This window comes from Miniopterus natalensis, chromosome 4 (genome assembly GCF_054644295.1).
Source record: "Miniopterus natalensis isolate mMinNat1 chromosome 4, mMinNat1.hap1, whole genome shotgun sequence".
Lineage (NCBI taxonomy): Eukaryota > Metazoa > Chordata > Mammalia > Chiroptera > Miniopteridae > Miniopterus > Miniopterus natalensis.
Window position 1 is genome coordinate 71,180,135 of NC_142084.1, and position 14,807 is coordinate 71,194,941.

The window sequence follows — 14,807 nt, forward strand, 5'->3', positions numbered from 1 at the left end:
ACTCTGAGGAGGGAGGTATACTTCCCTTCTAGGGAGCAGCTACAGCCAGCTCTCAGGAATCGGTCCCAGACCCTGTTCTGCTTTTAGACAGGTGACACTTCTTGGTGCCATTTCCTGCCGAGGCCAAGGGTCAAGGGCAGTCTAAGCCTTCTCCCAGTTCCCCAATTTGTAAGACCTAGTCTTCCCGTGGGTTGAAGGGCTCAGTGCCAGGGGATCCCTGGTCCCCTATTAGCCCCCGTGGGAGCCTGGGTCTCCAAGATGATCAGAAAAAGAAAGAGGCTGTTGTCAGTGAAATGACAGCTCTGTGCTGGGGAGGAGTTGCCATTCTCCCTCATATGCTGACACAGCCCAAGAAATCGGCCACAGGTTGAAATTCCAACAGTAGTCTGATTCTAGAACTAGAGCAGCCTCCCTTACCAGAAAAACAAACTACTGCTAACTAAAATAGTTACTAATCAGTGGCAAGAATAGAAGAAAACATAGGTTTGAAAGAAGAGAGCATACAGGCCAAGCCCTTAGAAACCCACTTGTGCATGGTGTATGCATGTGTCCTATACAAGGCTGCAGACAGACGACCGCCATCCTGGAGAGACGGGCAAGCTGCATCCAGCAAGACATGAACAAGGGGCCCAGTCCTGCCACCCATTGAGTACCAGCTGCCTCTCCTGTAAAATAGGATGGGCTCAGATGAAGCTGGCCGGCACACCCGCCCAGCTCCCATGGTAATAGTGGATCCCATAGGAGGCAGGCAACTCCGACCCCAGTTGGTATGGAGGCAGCAGGCCCATGCCAGGCTCAGTTCCCTACTGGGCCACCTCCCTCCTGTGGAGTCCCCAGCAGCATGTGGCCTCTCCAGTTTTAGTACCTCATTCATTAACAGGATCCGTAGTGCCCACCTCGAAGGGATGGGAGGATTCAGGGTGTCAAATCCTATGAAACAGTGCCTGGAACGTTTGCCGTCACTGCTCTTAGTGTTGATAGTGTGGTATAGAGGTGCCCGGTCCCTGCCACAACATCCACATAGCCTGATGGACCCATCCATCAGATGTCCATCAACTGGTGAATGGATGAACAAAATGTGGTGTGCCCACATATGTAAAATATTATTCAGCCATAAATAGGAATGCTACAGTGTGGTCAACCTCAGAATCATTGGGCTGAGTGAAAGTGGGGACACAGTATACATACTGAATGATTCTATTTCTTTAAAATTCTAGAAAATCCAAATGAATCTAAAGTGGGGGATCAGTGGCTGCTTGAGGGTGGGGAGTGGGGAGAAATATACAGGTACCAAGGAAATTTTTCCAGGTGGTGGATGTGTTCACTATCTTGATCATGGTGGTGGGTTTCATGGGTGTTTGCATCTGTCACAACTCATCAGATCTCACACTTTATTATGCATCAGTTACTATTAATAAAGCTGTTTAAAAAATTATATGGGCGCTGGCTAGGTGGCTGAGTTGGTTGGAGCATCATCCCATGCACCAATAGGTTATGGGTTCGATTCTTGGTCAGGGCACATACCTAGATTGCAGGCACATAGGGGAGGCCCCGATCGATGTTTCTCTCTTACTGATGTCTCTTTCTCACTCTCCTCTCTAAAAAAAAAAAAATCAATAAAAACATATCCTTGGGTGAAGATTAAAAATAAATAGCCCAGCCGGTGTGGCTCAGTGGATGAGCATCAACCCATGAACCAGGAGGTTACAATTAGATTCCTGGTCAGGGCACATGCCCAGGTTTTGGGCTCAATCCCCAGTAGGGGGCGTGCAGGAGGCAGCACATCGATGACTCATCATTGATGTTTCTATTTCTCTCCCTCTCCCATCCTCTCTCTGAAATGAATAATTTTAAAAAAGAAACAAACATATTAAAAATAAATAAAGATAAGGATTATGAGAGGACCTAGTCAAAACTTATTGCACACTTTATGTACCGGTTATTCAATAAAGCTATTGAATATGTTCATGAATAATTAACATATTTAATTAACATAATTGAATATGTTAATATGTTAAAAGAAAAATGAATTTATTCTATTTAGACTATCAATTGGAGAAACATTTCATTGCTGGGGAGATGGTGGGAGCAGGGGAAACCTTCGTATAACATTCAAGATCACATGCAATCACTCTAGTTCCTGCCTCCTTGGAGGCGGGTCCCACAGGATACCACCAGGCTTCTGTGCATCTGGTCTGGGGGACAGAAGTGGCCAGCCCAAGTTCCTTATTTTTATAGATGGAAGTGATAGGTTAAGGCAACATTTAGGGTTATTGTATTTGCAACATTTAGGTTGATTGTATTTACAACATTTAGGGTGGTATTTGTGACATTTAGGATGATTTACAACATTCTGGGTGATTATATTTACATGCCTGTATATATTTTGTGCTTAAGGAACTTAATGCGGAGCTGGCTTTATCATGGGTAACAAATTATTCTAGTTCTTTAAGGAAACTATTAAAATGGAATGTTTTACTCTTTTTCCTTTAATGACAGAGCTGTCGTTGAAAAATACCTGCTTGAAAAGTCTCGCCTGGTCTCTCAGGAGAAGGATGAGAGGTAGGAAGAAATCTCCTCCCTGAGCATCTGCATCTGTTCCCTACAGAGGAGAGAAGCAGACATCCTGGGATCAGGGAACTCTCCCAGGAGGCCATGACACAACTCCCCATGGAGCGGGCCTGCTGAGTGGCCCCAAGCCTTGTGCTCATACCTCCTAAGTCACCTTTTGTGCTTCTTTTTGTACCTCCCTAGGGCTTTTACCCATGTGGTTAGATTAGATACATCTCTGATTGCCCTGTGAGGGAGACGTATGCCTACCCACCCCACCTCACCCTCGAGAAATCTCACTGGAGAAGCTCATGTTTTGGGAGGTTTTTTTTTTAACGTATTAAGAACCCACTTATTGTCTTAAATTGGTATATATTTGAGGTGCTTTTTCCTCCCTGGTGTGGTCTCCAAAGTAATATTAGTAGTGGTTTGAAAAGTAACTGTTGCTTCGCCTCCAAAAATGACTTTTTTCCCCTAATTTTGACCTGCAGAAACTACCACGTGTTTTATTATTTGTTACTTGGCGTCAGCGAGGAAGAGCGACAAGAATTTCAGCTCAAACAGCCTGAAGATTATTTCTACCTCAACCAGGTAAACACTGAGCCCTAGCCACAATCACTGCCTCTGTTCCCTGTGGGCTGTTTACACTCCTCGAGGAGGTCAGAGGCCGTCTGCCTTGGCCCTCTCCAGCCCCCAAACTGGCTCTAAGGAGGCCCAGAGGAGGCAGCATAAAGGAGCCCATTCATTCCCCATGTCCTGGGCCCTGCCCCATCAGTTCTAGCCAAAATCATTCCCACACGCCACACTCTCTGACCCAGAAATACCCAGTGTCGCTGACTTGTTTTTTAGCATAACTTGAAGATCGAAGATGGAGAAGACCTAAAGCATGATTTTGAAAGACTCAAGCAGGCCATGGAGATGGTGGGCTTCCTCCCCGCCACCAAAAAACAGTAAGTAGGCTGGCTGGCCATCCCGCTGTCTCCCGCATGGGCTTTCCCAGATCTTATTGGTCACTCTCTCAGATGTGACTGACACCCCATCAAAATCTGACTGACACACCACTAAGGAAGATAGCCAGTGATGATAAGCACATGGAAAGGGACTCTTATCATTAGTCATCGGGAGATGCCAATTAAAACCACAGGGGCTTTTACCCAACCGTGTTTAACGTACTTAACACTATGGAACTGTACACTTACAAATGGTTAAGATGGTTCATTTTATATAATGTGTATTTTACACCATTAAAAGGGTTTTTAATGTTTGAAAACCACACAGGGTACTCTCCACACCTGCCAGAATATCCAGCAAGAACACCCTCACACTGCTGGGGGTGGTGCAAATTGGGCCAGCCACTTTGGAAAACCATTTGGCTGTTTTCTACTACAGCTGTGTGTACACAACGAAACACATACATTTGCTCACCCAAGGACACGCACACAGATGCACACAACAACCTCCTTTGTAACAGCCCCAAAGCCTGGGACCCCCCCCAAAATGCCTACCAACAGGAGATTACATAAATAAACAAATGTCAATCTATCCAAACATTCTGGGGCGGGCCAGATAGTAAATATATTCAGCTTTGTGAGCCAGACAGTCTCTGTTACATGTTCTTCTCTGCATTGTACTTTGCTTTTTAACAACCATTTAAAAACTGAACCAAAAACTTAGCTCAGGGGCCATACAAAAACCAGCCCAAGTTTGCCAACTCCTGGACTACTCTACACACAGTAGCGGTTGTCACTGGAGATGCCGATTCTGTCCTCAGGAGGGCCTTGTCTGGAGACATTTTTGGTTGTGACACTGCATGAGTGTGGGATGCTGCTGCTCAACATCACACAGTGCCCAGGACACCCTCCACCCCCAGCAAAGAATAATCTGGCCCCAGGTGCCAGCAGTGCCAAGGCTGAGACGTGCTGGTCTGTAACATTGAGAGGGAACAAACCAAGACTACATGCAGTAACATGCATCATACCCCCACATCACAGTTTTCAGTGACAGGCCAGATACAAGTACATAAGATGATTTCCTGGACATCAAGTTCATGGATGATGTTAGATGTCAGGACAAAAGTTTCCCTGTGGGGCTGGATGGTTCCATGGCCTGGCATGTTATATTCCCTAGTCTGAGTGCTAATTAACAGGGATCTGTACCTTTTGTGACAATTCATCTCTACACTTGGGAATTGTATAGTTTTTGCATGTGCGCATTATGCCTCCATAAAAATATTTTTTAGCCCCCCCTTACAAAGAAAAATAGAAATATCTGTCTATTGAGTCGCATTGCACAGAGAGAGTCCCCAACAAAGGGATTCAATGTTTTTCAAACTTCATGTGTTCTGACTAGAATTTGTTTCAAATTTAGCCCAGTTGACTGGACCCTTCTATCATCTCACAATTGTGGAAACCACCCCAATCGAACCTCCTTTTCTCTCCCAGGATTTTTTCTGTCCTCTCAGCCATCCTGTATCTGGGCAATGTCACATACAAGAAGAGAGCCACAGGCCGAGATGAAGGCCTGGAGGTCGGGCCCCCCGAGGTGCTGGACACGCTGTCACAGCTTCTGAAGGTACTACTTACTCTCTGTTCTCGGCCACCGTAGGACAGTGCTGGGTCAGCTCAGGGCCTGTGGCCTCAGAGGACCCAGAACTTCCTGCATTGGCTGTGCTTCTGTAAACTGGGGCCTGTGCCTCTTCCTCACCACCATCTCTGCAAAGTCGCTTCCTCATTTCTGAGGGACTCCCTCCTGGGCAGGGACACCTCCCACCTCAGCTCCTCATGCAAAAGGCTCTTTAAAACCATAGTTTGATCAGTGAGGTCATTTTCTCATCGGACCTGCCATCCCCATGTCCTCTGACTCTCAACCCGAGGGACAATGTCTGGACACATTTTTGTTTGTCACAACTTAGGGGACTACTAGCATCTAGTGGGGGAAGGCCACAGATGCTGCTTGACATCATATAATGCATAGGATGGCCACCCCACAGCAAGGAGTAATGCAGCCTCATATGTCAGTGGTGCTGAGGCTGAGAAGCCCTGCCCTCAGTCTTTGAGCCCACTTCCTGGCACCGCCCCTGGGGGTCCTCTGATCTTCCTCATGCTTCAGGCCTTGTCTCAATAACATGAGAACCCACTGGACAAGTTCTTCACCCCCACCCTCCCTTTATCTCCCTCCTTGACCTTGAAACAGGTGAAGCGAGAAATCTTGGTGGAGGTTCTGACCAAAAGAAAAACAGTGACTGCCAACGACAAGCTCATCCTTCCCTACAGTCTCAGTGAGGTGAGCACTGCCCTGGGCTTTCAAGGTCCTTTGGAAACAGGTAGCATGGGTGTGATCTTTTTCCTGTCAAAGTGACAGAGGAGAACCCTTGTGGTGCCTCTGATTCTCACATTAACTTAGGCTCAGCACAAACCAGCTTAAACAGCAAACTGCATCCTAAGAGTCAGAACTTGGGCCCCATGTGTTCACCTCTGTGTTCTTAGCTGCTTTGTGGGCATGCTGGTTCTCACCAGCAGAAGCAGTGAGACCTGCAGCCAAATCTGGCCCACTACCTGCTTTTGTAAATAAAGTTTTATTGGCCTGCAGCCATGCCCATTCATTTACATGCTGCTTTCCTGCTACAGCAGAGCCAAATAGTTGCAACAGAGGCCCTATCTGCCCGAAAGCCTAGAATGGGGGCTCTCTGGCCTTTTGCAGAAAAACTTTGCAGATCCCAGAGCTAGAGCATGACCTTTACAACCATTATGTGGGTCTCTAAATATTGATAAGGTGCCTCTCTCTGGCCTTTGCCCCAACCTGGGTGTTTATGGTGTGTTTTTCTTGCTTTTTTACATGTCAAGAGCAGTGTGACCTCAGCTTGCAGCTTGGTCACAGGAAAGCACCTAGCCACAGGAGGGATTTTTTTGCTGGTGGGAGAAGCTGTTTGGGCATCTCAGACAGATAGCATGAACAGTCTGAGCCCCCAGAGGCAAAGGTGCCCTGCAGTATCCAAGATCCCTGAGACCCCAGCTGTGCAGCTACCTCACAGGCACCATGTGAAAGATGCTAGGCTGAGATTCTCCAGGCTCCATTTCTGTGGCTTCCCAGAAAGACAAAACCAGAGGGGTGTTCTAGATTTTGATTGCAGCCAAATATGTTACAATTTAGGTCTGAGCACATAAATATATGGAATTTCTTGTATGTAAATTAGACCTCCATAAGGCCTTAAAAAAATTGTTAAAGTCATTACTGCTTTTACAATGTTGGCCCCTCGATGCTCCCAGAACAGCAAGGGGCCTGGCTTTGAACCAACTGGGCCTTCTAGCTAGTTTCCCATGCTGGTAGGCCCAGAGTTCTCCTGAGCCTGTTTTCCAACCTTATCAGTCCCCGGTAGCTCTGAGGAGTGAGCTGGTACGTGAGAAAGACTTGGCTGAACCACAGGCTGCTGGGTCAAGGCCTTTTGGATCATGCTTCAGTGTGCAAGAGTGTCCAAGCTGACAGGATGGCATGCAAAGTGATAAGAGGAATGTTGGATGAGCTGGCTGTTTAAAATCACTGCCTTACCCTGGCCAGGTTTCTCAGTGGTTAGAGCATCAGCCTGCACACTGCAGGGTCACAGATTCGATTCCCGGTGAAGGGAACGTACCTAGGTTGCAAGATTGATCTATCCTCAGCCCCAGTTGTTCACCTGCGGGAGGCAACCAATGGGTTAGTTGACCTTAGGGTGGTGCATGCGGGGCCCACCTTGCTGAGGGTATAATTCCTCCCTCTATGCCCATAGGCCATCACTGCCCGAGACTCCATGGCCAAGTCTCTGTATAGTGCCCTGTTCGACTGGATTGTGCTGCGCATTAACCATGCCCTCCTCAATAAGAAAGACATGGAAGAGTCTGTCTCGGTGAGTGCCCCACCCCCCACCCCACCACCCAGCCAGGCTGCGCTGGGAAAGGTTGTGCCCTTGCTGCCACACAGGTGGATGGCCTCTGACATCAGGAGCCAAGGTGGCTATAGCCAGTGTTAGGCAAGAAGCCAGTTCCTCCAAGCCCAGGGAACAGGACAGGATGCAGTTCTCGGGGCCCAGCGCAAAATGAAAACACGGGCTCCTTGTTCAAATATTACAGGTTCCGAGGCAGCAACAGCAGAGCATTCAGCCAAGCACAGGGCCCTCGCGACATGACAGAACAGGTGCTCCCAAGGGAGGACCCACCAGTGACAACTGTTTTCTCTGTTTCCCTAGTGCTTATCCATAGGGGTCCTTGACATCTTTGGGTTTGAGGACTTCGAAAGGAACAGTTTTGAACAGTTCTGCATCAACTATGCAAATGAGCAGCTCCAGTATTACTTCAACCAGCACATTTTCAAACTAGAGCAGGTAAGGAAGTGCCATTGTCACCCATCCAGCCCAAGGGAGGACAGGATGTGCTAGAACCGGGATCTCCCTAGGGGCCTGGTTTGTCATCAAACCTGCCCCAGAATTTTTCTCTGCAAAAAGGGAAAGTCCAGGGAAAATTCTGCCCAGCCTGGAATGAGGCAAACTGTCAGGGATGTTTTCGGCCACAGGTGAATTTTGCACCTTTTCTCTGCTCAAAAGTGAAAGTTCTTTAATGGAAGAGAAATGGAGTTGCCTTATAAGGCCAACGATATTTATAAACCATATACGTCTTTTCAATATTAAATACTCAGCCATCTTTACCCACATATTACCCTTCACATTGATAATTCTGACAAGGAAAACTGATGAAGTTATTTAGTTGATTTTACTATTTATGCTTTCTGGCTGTTTGTCTGTCCAAATTGAGTTGTGTGGGAAGAGCAAAATACACAGTGAACCGCAAAGATTTGGATATATAAGGTTAAATTAAGTATATTGTTAAAGTTATCTTCACCCATTTTTTTTTTAATCTATTTTTATTGATTTGATTTCAGAGAGAGGAAGGGAGAGGGAGAAAGAGAGAGAAACATCAATGATGAGAGAGAGTCATTGACTGGCTGCCTCCTGCACGCCCCTCCACCACTAGGGATGGAGCCCGCTACCCGGGCATGTGCCCTGACCGGGAATCAGACTGCGAGCTCCTGGATCATAGGTCGATACTCAACCAGTGAGCCTTGCCGACTGGGCCACCTATTTCTTTTTATGTTTTTTGTTTGTTTGTTTTTGTTAATCCTCACCCAAGGATATTTTTTCCATTGCTTTTTTAGAGAGAGTGGAAGGGAGGGAGGGAGAAGGGGAGACAAAAGGAGACAGAGAGAGAGAAACATCGATGTCAGAGACACATCGATTGGTTGCCTCCTGCACTTGCTCTGAACCAGGCTGGGGATCAATCAATCCTGCAACCCAGGTTCATGCCCTTGACTAGGAATCAAACCCACAACCCTTCTGTGTGTGTGGGGGGGGGGGCTGACGCTCTAACCACGGAGCCACACCGGCCAGGGCTTTTTTTGCTTTTTTTTTTTTTATTTGAATCCTCACTCGATATTTTTTCCATTGGTTTTCAGACAGAGCAAAAGGGGCAGGGGGGACATCGATGTGAGACACATAGATTGGTTGCCTTTGGCACTCAGGAATTGAGCCTGCAGCCTAGGTACATGCCCTTGGCCAGAATCAAACCCGGGACCCTTCAGTCCGTGAGCCAGCACTCTATAACCACTGAGCCTAACTGACTAGGGCTCTTTCTACATTTTAAAATGTGACTCTAAGTAAATTTGAAGTTACATAGGTCACTTACATTATATAGCTATTATAGACATTGCAATTCCAGAGCAGGAGCCCAGGGGTCAAGTCCAGCCCCACTGCCTGTTTTTATAAATAAAGCTTTATTTCTACATGGACACACCCATTTATTTACACACCATCCCTGGCTGCTTCAAGCTACAGCTGCAAAACTGAGTAATTGTGACAGATAAGATCTAACTCCTGCAGCTAACGTATTTACAGTCTGGCTCTTTGCAAAGAAAGTTTGCTGACTCCAAAGTGACTTTAAGTGTGATGTTAAGCACCTTGCTATGATAGATGTTTGAAAATGTGCATTCTGTTCATGTTGCTAATTATTAACTTATGTAATAACCTTATATAGTTACTAATGTACTTCTACAGGTATAATAATACGTATTCTGTTACTTACACATCTATATATAGATATGTACATGCATACATAAATACAGGAGTGGGCAAAAGTAGGTTTACACTTGTTCATGTGGAAAAAGACATGCAGATTATGATTATTAAATAGCTTTATTAACTCAATGGCACAGTGTACTCACAGCTGTAAACCTACTTTTGCCCATCCCTGTATAACATGCTCATATGTAACGTGCTATGTGAAAATTAACAAAGCCATGAAATAATGAACTTATTGGATACCCCACCCAAACCCTGCAGGAGGAGTACCAGAGTGAAGGGATTTCATGGCACAATATTGACTACACGGACAATGTCGGCTGTATCCATCTGATCAGCAAGAAGCCCACTGGTCTCTTCTATCTGCTGGATGAAGAGAGCAAGTGAGTGTCGATGTCCCAGTGTGTCCACAAACCCTTAATCTAGTTCTGCAGTCCCCAGAGCTTTACCCCAAATCCAAACATCCCAAGAACTTCTGAGTTCATCATACTCATTTGGCCACAAATCTTGACCTCACATTTTCAGAATGCATATACCATTCACCATGGAAATATTAACACGTGCAATAACAACTCTGAAACACGCCCACCAGGGAGTTCTTGGGAAAGGTTGTGCGACCTGAATCTAGAAACTAGGAACTGGGTTGGTGCATCCTTGCAAAGGGCAGCATGTGGAATCGAGGGCCCAGATGCCTACTCTCTGCAGAGCCTGGCACCCCTTGTCCATAGGATGCAGTGAAGGCTGGAAGAAATATTTATAAGGTGCCTCATGCTTGGTCACCCAGCTGCAGTCACTGAAATAGCAGTCACTAAAATTTACTTACTGAATTAGTTTCCTGCAGCTGCTGTAATAAATGACCACAAAGGGGGTGGCTTAAAGCAACAGAAATTTATTCTCTCGTGGTTCTAAAGGCCAGAAGTCCAAAATCAGTATCAATGGGCTGAAATAATGGTGTTGGCAGGGCCGCACTCCCACCAAAGGCTCTAGGGGCAAATCCTTCCTGCCTCTTTCCAGCTTCTAGCAGCACCAGATATCCTTGGCTTTTGGCTGCATTGCCCCAATTTCTGCCTCTGTGATCACATCACTACCTCTTCTGTCTGTCAGTGTCTCATCTCTTTTTCTTATAAAGACTGTAGTCATATTGGATTAGTGCCCACCCTCATGACCTCATTTTAATTCAACTTCACCTACAAAGACCCTATTTCCAAATAAGGTCACATTCATAGCTTCCAGGTACCAGGACATGTCTTTTTATTAACACCTCTTTATTGGGCCCTTGTGTGCTGCTGAGGCCTCTGTGGGGCTGGAACAATTAGGCTCACCTCCTGCCTCACACCAAGTCCCCATCCAGGATGGGGACAGACACATTCATTCACACTGTAATCCAAAGAGAAAACCTTCAGATAAGAGCAAGGGCAGGGTGCTAGGAAGGGCTAGCTAAAGCATCACTCCTAGGAGATTCTCAGACCTGCATGTGGGGGGGACAAGACCAGGCCCAGCAGGGTCAGATCTGTCTTTGTTTAAAATCTGCCCATTTTGGTTTTTCAGGGATTTCTTTTTACATTGATTTGTATTTTCTAAAATAGTGTATTAAAATATTTATCCAGACAACTATATGTACGGGTCCCTCGCTTTCCATATCCTTTCCCCAGCCCTGGAAATGATGTGCTTTGTAGCTATAGGATTTTCCCCTTTGACACCCCCCGCCCCTACCCATTAAGCAGGGGATTCAAAGGCATGTTGTACTGTGTGTTTGCAGCAAGGCTAGGTGGACACAGGCAGGGCATGCCAAAGCCAGTCGTAGCATATCTTTCCTGGGAGGCAGAAATAGCCAGGTACAGTGGGTGCTTTATTCTGTCCCTACTCCCTTCCCACTAATGGGAGCCCAGGCAAGACCCCCTCCAAGACACAGCATCCAGGTATAGGTGAATCTGGGGCCAGAGTTACCCTATCCTGGGATCATTCCTAGGAGCTGCCCCTAGGAGCAGGTCCAAGTCCCAGTCTTACTGCTCTGCCACTCTGAGCTCACTCCATAGCCCTGAATGCATCCTTTCTCCCGTGGTCCCTTCATACCAGGCAATAGGTTCCTGGCCCTCAGCCTTAACACTCAGAGCAGCCCAAGCACCTGCCTGCCTGCCCACTTTAGTGGAGAGGACCTGCAACCTGTCATGCAGAGCAGGTGATTGGCCACTGTTCTTGCAGCTAACAATTTCAAATCTTCTTCCCAGCTTCCCCCATGCCACGAGCCAGACTCTGCTGGCCAAGTTCAAACAGCAGCACGAGGACAACAGGTACTTCCTTGGCACCCCCATCATGGAGCCAGCATTCATCATTCAACACTTCGCAGGGAAGGTTAAATATCAGATTAAGGTACGAGTCGGGGACCAGGAGGTGGGAAATGGATCACGTGGGTGACCTGGAGGCCTTTTCTCTCTGGTGCTTACTTAGTCCATCCCCTTTAGATCAGTCATTTTGGGCAAAGTAGCAGGGTGCTCAGACCCAGTCCCCAATTCCAGAATCCCCAACTGCATGGGCAGAAACCACTCTCTGTTACAATGGGTCCCCAAACCCTCACCAGCCCTTCCCGTCCTAGCACCTATGAGTGACTGCCTGCCTTTTTCCCCGCCAGGACTTCCGGGAAAAGAACATGGACTACATGCGGCCAGACATTGTGGCACTTCTGCGGGGCAGTGATAGCTCCTATGTGCGGGAGCTCATCGGCATGGACCCAGTGGCAGTGTTCCGCTGGGCCATGCTCCGGGCCGCCATCCGCGCCATGGCCGTGCTCCGGGAGGCCGGACGCCTGCGAGCCGAGAGGGCTGAGAAGGCTGCAGGTATGAGGGGGGTTCCATGTCACCTTCAAAAGGGGTACACTCAGAGCCCATTTTGAAGTGCACCTTTTAGTGGCATTTAGCACATCACAATGTGCAACCCTCACCTAGTTCCAGAGCTCTTTCATCATCCCAAACAGAAACTCTACAAGGCGTATCATTTAACATCATCACCTTCACAAGGCAGGAAGGCATATCCTGTTTTCTGTGACAACCTGGGGCCCAGAATTGTTAAGTGGCTCTCTTAGGATCACTGGGCTCCAGACACCAGCCATGGGACTCCATTTTACAAAGGGCATTGATTAACAGGAGGACCAAAAGATTAAGGCCTTTAGAAAAATAGGAATAAATGTTTGCTGTTTGGGGATCAGACACTTCACAGTTCCCTACTCTGCCCACATTTGAGTATCAGGTTGTTTTATAAAGATAGGTTCAAATCAGGACCACAGCCTCCTAGAAAAGACAAAGGCCTTCCAGCTCTAGGCAATCCCATGTCCCCAACTCCATCTTATTTGTGTCCCCAGCAGGTCTGGGCAGCCCTGGTGCCCGAAGTCACCTCGGAGAGCTACAGAGAGGAGCCATCACCCCCTCGGAAAAGCTGTACCGGTGAGCAAGACCTTGATTTGTCCAATGGAAGCTGGTAGGCAGCAGCATTAAAACGGTACCAGAAACCCCACACCCTGAACCCAGGTTGGGGTTGACCTTACCCAGCAAGTGCTTGAACCAAAAAGACCCAGAAGCAAACAGCACCTGGCTGCTACTTTTCTGCACCCAGGCCATCTGCTTTAGGAACATTTGGGGTAGCTCAGTTTACAAAGGATCCTTTTCATGGTTGGGTTGTGGCAGTTGGTGGGTGGTGCCAAGGAGTCACTGGTGGTGCCCTCCAAGCAACAGGCTTGATTTAAAAGCACTTCCTCCCTCAGCCTGGCCCTGGTGTCCTGAAAGCAGATCTACTAAGATACTTACTTCATTCACAGTCAGAAACGCTGATACCTCCTTGTTGCACATGAGATTATGGGTATTTTGTGGCCACTTAGGAATGACCAAAGGCTCTTCACATACCCCAGTTTGTACTAAGTGTAAAAATGATCAGACATGTGCTCCCAGGAAGGTGGGGTGAAAAAGGCCACATCAGACAGATGACTGAGGCAGTGACAACGCCAGAGGAGGGACCTGTTGAGCCAGATAAGGCAGGCAGATATGCTAGCAATGGGGGCAGCATGTGCCAAGGCTCTGGGGCCACCAAGTCCCTGACTTTTTTCTCAAGACACAAATCCCCAAGGAGAAAGTCACTAAATTTTTGAACATCAAAATGTTATTTTATTTTGTGCCATTTGTAATAACTTTAAGAGGTACATAAAAGTGTGTGTGTGAAGGCAGAACTAGCGCCTGGGTAAGTGACTGGCTGTCATTTGAAAGCATAGTGTGTCGTTTTCCTGCTTTTAAAAAAGTACATTTTTAAATTGGCTTCTTCATCCAAAAGGGGATAAGAAAAAAATCACCCTGTCCCCCCACTTGCTTATAGGATTTTTTTTATTTGTTTGTTTGTTGTTTTTTCTGCAAAGACCGAAAGGTGGCCCCTGACTGGCAGTCACTGCAATGTCAGTCTCCCCAGGGCCTGGCCCCAGGGCTGTGGGTCTCACCCCTGGAGCGCATTTAGTTTATACAGATTCTCCCTTTCAGCTGCTCAATGCTAGATTTCTCAGTTGACGGCTCTGAGGAGTTCGATATTAACGCTTTTGAGGACATCTTTGCTTTCTATGAAAGCAAGAAGTAAGTAGAGTGAGGGCCTTCGAACCCAAGACCAGGGAGGCACAACAGAGGAGCTGGTCCCGAGGCTCTCAGTACAGCGTCCAGGGCCAGGAGCAAGGGGATTGGTGAGCCACCAGGCACTGGGCCCTGCAGAGGGCGCTCTCACCATATTTAGTCAAGTTAGGGGGCAACAGGTGGAAGCCACAGGCCTTGTCCAGAGCCCTGGCCGCTGCACTGACTGCTCAGGGTGTGGAGGTGGATTGACCACTCTGTTGTCTTTGCCCTCTGTGCCTCCCTGGAGGGCGAGGGAACAGAGGTAAGTGAGGCTGTCCAGCCGGGCATGGTGCATGGAACACACAAGGGGATGCCGGTTGGGGTCTTTCCAGGCCAACTGCCCAGAGCTTAAACATGTATTTAAAATAACTGGAATAAGGAATTTAAAACAAAAACAGAACAAACAAAATCCAGAACTTCCCATCTTCATTCTGTAGTCAGTTCTTCCTCACTTCCAAAGTTCTACCAGAGACGTTTGTCATCTAGACGTCCTTCACAAATATGTTTTTTCAGAGCACTCT

At 47.4% G+C, this 14,807-nt stretch overlaps 1 protein-coding gene across 4 annotated transcripts in view; it reads left to right on the forward strand.

The window, feature by feature from the left end:
• MYO9B (myosin IXB) overlaps positions 1–14,807 on the forward strand; it is a 64,611-nt gene that overhangs the window by 26,206 nt on the left and 23,598 nt on the right. The window contains exons 3-14 of one of the 4 annotated variants that reach the window (XM_087816796.1): positions 2,500–2,562; positions 3,042–3,141; positions 3,400–3,500; positions 4,992–5,121; positions 5,743–5,832; positions 7,313–7,429; positions 7,769–7,903; positions 9,911–10,032; positions 11,878–12,019; positions 12,279–12,483; positions 13,005–13,086; positions 14,164–14,253. In XM_087816796.1, the coding sequence (XP_087672922.1) occupies positions 2,500–2,562; positions 3,042–3,141; positions 3,400–3,500; positions 4,992–5,121; positions 5,743–5,832; positions 7,313–7,429; positions 7,769–7,903; positions 9,911–10,032; positions 11,878–12,019; positions 12,279–12,483; positions 13,005–13,086; positions 14,164–14,253 (1,377 nt within the window). The remainder of the gene's footprint in view (positions 1–2,499; positions 2,563–3,041; positions 3,142–3,399; positions 3,501–4,991; positions 5,122–5,742; positions 5,833–7,312; positions 7,430–7,768; positions 7,904–9,910; positions 10,033–11,877; positions 12,020–12,278; positions 12,484–13,004; positions 13,087–14,163; positions 14,254–14,807) is intronic. The other 3 variants (XM_087816797.1, XM_087816798.1, XM_087816799.1) reach the window with 3 other exon arrangements.